This window comes from Seriola dumerili, unplaced genomic scaffold (assembly GCF_002260705.1).
Source record: "Seriola dumerili isolate Sdu_G_001 unplaced genomic scaffold, Sdu_1.0 BDQW01000621.1, whole genome shotgun sequence".
In the NCBI taxonomy this organism is placed as follows: Eukaryota; Metazoa; Chordata; class Actinopteri; order Carangiformes; family Carangidae; genus Seriola; species Seriola dumerili.
Window position 1 is genome coordinate 774,931 of NW_019174876.1, and position 3,413 is coordinate 778,343.

The following is a 3,413-nucleotide window of genomic DNA, read 5'->3' on the forward strand; positions in this document are numbered from 1 at the left end:
TGTAAAATAGGTCAGAGAATGTATGTGTGTGAGTGTTACATGTGTGTGTACAACTGAGATTTGAGGACCGCCAAATTCAGTGGCACACTACAATACACACACACACACGCACGCGCGCACGCACGCACACACACACACACACACACACACACACACACACACACACACACACACACAGGCTGCTGGGTTGAATTACACTGAGACTCAACATTATTTGTGTTTACATGCCTTATGGACAAACAGGCAGAGAGGGTAAGACACAGACACGAACAGACAGTCGGATGCTAAATTTGCAATTGAAGATAAAGATGGAAAAATATGTAAATATGGAGAGGAAAATGTTTATCTGAGGACAATAATAATAACCACATTTACAGCAACCATAACAAACACACCATACATACAATGTCTCCTGAACATACAACATACTGTATATGCAGCTTCTACACACACACACACACGTGCCACTTTAATGCACACATTACGTACAAACACACACTCCTACCTTCCCCGTGCTGCCCGGGGCTCGGCTCTGAGAATCCTGTTTTTCCTGCATTTTGCCCACTTTCACATGCCTTTCTCGGTGATGCTGCTTTTACAAACAGCATATTATAAAATAAACCTCCATCTCTCTCACACAAACCTTCCTTCCCCACTCTCTCTCTCTCTCCCTCCAACCCACAATGGCTTTCTCCTGCTCCTCATCCTCCCTCCCCCCCAACGTTTCGCAGCCAAAGCAGAAGCTTAATCCAGCCTGCGTTTTTCTATGGGTTTCTATCTTTATCTTTCAGAGAGACACTCACACATCTGTATTTCAGTACCCCCTCCCTGCAAAGCTCACTGCTAAATTGCATCTTTGTCAGACAACATGAGTCATAAAGTGGATGTGTGTGTGTTGAGTGGGGGGCTTTAAATATGGGTCACAGAAAATGTATGTAGTAGGAGTCTATTTGCACAAGTAGCAATCTGCTTGCAATCAGGTATCTGTGTGAGGAACAATTGTATCTTATCCAAATTCTAAAATATCCCATGAAAATAACCAAAATCAAACTCTGAAAACAATTGTGATGGTCATTTTAGACACCGGCTTCCAGCCTGTGTGGCTAACAATTCAGTTTCCATAATTCCCTCCCCATCATTTCTGTCCCACCTATGATAAAAATCAAACAATCATGAACCAAGAAAATTATTCAAATTCTTGCTTTGGGGCATTCTGTAATGTTTAAGAGAAAACATAGTCAAGAATTATGCACCCATAAATACCTCTGGGTGTATTAGGTCATTGTGGGCAATGTTGCAAATCAGTGAGCACGACTGTTACATGGTTATATTGGATTTTAGAACGATTTAGATGTGTTGAAGACATGTTTTTTTTAAATTGTGTGGTGTTTAATCAACTGGAATAGACAAAACAGACATTTTCATTACACTTACACACGTTTCTTAATTTATTTCCAACACAATTTATGGTATGGTTACAGCTGAGATAGTAGTTTCAGCTGCTGTGCCATCAACTTGGACTGGGTGTTCTATTCTATCATTAATCAACAACTGGTAGCTTAGTTGGACAGTCAAATAGTTAAAGGTGAATAGAAAATTTGCAACACCAGAATATTTTTGTGAGGTCACAATACACACACACAAACTATTTTAACAGTTTGACTTGTATAGAAGCATACAATAAATATGGGCTAATTCACAGATGAAGGTCTCTGACAAGTCTGTATGACCACGATGACCATAACACACAGCAGCCAGCAGGTGCACTCACCGAGGCTAACTCCATCTTTGACTTGGCTGTTGAGCTGGATGAGTCCAGTTTCTCCCCTGCTACTGCCGTTTTGAAGGTGGTTGATTTCAGCCAACGTTACTAAAAAAAGAGGGGAAATCAGATGAGTCACATATTAAAACAGTATCAATGTTTATGAAGCCGGTAGCAGCAGGCTAGTTACAGCTACATGTCAGAGTATGTGAGGATGAGGCAGCAGGACACCAGCCTCTCTGGATAGAACAGACCAACAGTGACAAGCCGACCGCTTAATATCTGGTTGAAGGCAAGCGCCATTAAAACTATCGGCTCTGACAGTTGGTTTGTTTCTGATAAGATCCCCTCGCCGAGCAGTCAGGCATGCACATAATACTTGACTAGCTAGGAAGCTAATTTAGCATGTTAGCTCCTCTTACCGGACTTTGAAGTCTGTTAAGGATTGATGGAGGTGATGGCCACCTCTGCCAGCGCCAAAAACACCATGATTTGTGTTTACTGCGACAAATTTACTGCAACAGTGTAACGTTAGAAAACACCTCCCCTGCCAGGCTGAACACAGAACTTTCTGGAATAGCTAGTTAGCTATAACGTTAGCGGTAGTTAAGTTACTTAACTTTACAGTGGTTCGCCTCTACATAAACAAGTATCCTGACGTATCGTAACGTGTCCTGACGCGTCCTGTTTTTTTCAGTTAAAATGTTTAAACCGCAGTACTGTCTGTAGTATAACTGCGGACCAACGTTGCTGCTACTTGTTAGTCTGCTGCGACGGTTAGCATCTGGCTAGCAAGGTTCACCTCCAACAGCGGTGACACACACACCATCTCACTGTCACACGCACTCACACAGAAGAATAACACTGGCTGTAAAACCGGCTGGTTCAGTCGGTGGTGAGAATTGGGTCCGTGTGCGGGTTCTGGTTCTGCAGTAGAAGGCGCCATTATGTCTAAAATATGGACTATATTCTTTCGTTTAAGTTAAGACTTTCATAGAAAACAAACTGGTATGTGTATTGTGTAGCGTGTAGTCAGTGCAGTTTCAACATTGAACTCAGGGTGTCGCTCTTGAGCCGTGTCTCAGTCTTTATATGATGAAAACCAACGAAAACCGTTTGACACACCTGTGGGACAGTTTACCTACTGTGCACATGTTACACAGTTGTATGCAAGGTTACAGATTTAGCAGCGAGGGCCATCCCAAAAGCTTCAGCTTGTGTATCTGGAAGTAGTTCATGGTGGATTTTGAGGTCAGAGGTGTTTGGATCACTGTCCAGTGTAGAAGCCAACAGGACAATGGCTGACTGCAGGACATTTGTATCCAGTTGGCTGATATTTAGTGGAACCAATTCTTCCCTTTATCCTTTCATTCCTTTTTCTTTCCCTTATCCCTTTAAAGTAACAGTGCAGTAATATTTGAAAAAAGGCAAAATTTTAATGTACGTTTGCTGAAGGAGTTATATTTACTTATTTTCACTTAAAAAAAATAAATTAAAAAAAAGCCAGTGTTGTAATAATTGCTAATATTTTATAGCAGGTATTTTTTTAAAAGTATGTTTGTGATTTCACAATGATCGTTTTTGTCATAATGCCACATTTCTTTAGTAAGTATGTCAGTCAAGAAAAACATGCTGTTGCTTTGGTCTGAAT

The 3,413-nt window shown here is 41.2% G+C and overlaps 1 protein-coding gene across 2 annotated transcripts in view; it reads right to left on the reverse strand.

The window, feature by feature from the left end:
• LOC111236347 (solute carrier family 25 member 38-B-like) overlaps window positions 1-2,784 on the reverse strand; it is a 7,464-nt gene extending 4,680 nt beyond the window's left edge. Inside the window, exons 1-2 of one of the 2 annotated variants that reach the window (XM_022765051.1) lie at window positions 2,613-2,784; window positions 1,772-1,870 (exon numbers count right to left, since the gene is read on the reverse strand). In XM_022765051.1, the coding sequence (XP_022620772.1) occupies window positions 1,772-1,786 (15 nt within the window). In that variant the 5' untranslated portion in view covers window positions 1,787-1,870; window positions 2,613-2,784. Of the gene's footprint in view, window positions 1-1,771; window positions 1,871-2,184; window positions 2,561-2,612 lie in introns of those variants that run through there. The other variant, XM_022765050.1, reaches the window with a different exon arrangement.
• Between the last annotated feature and the right edge of the window lie 629 nt (window positions 2,785-3,413).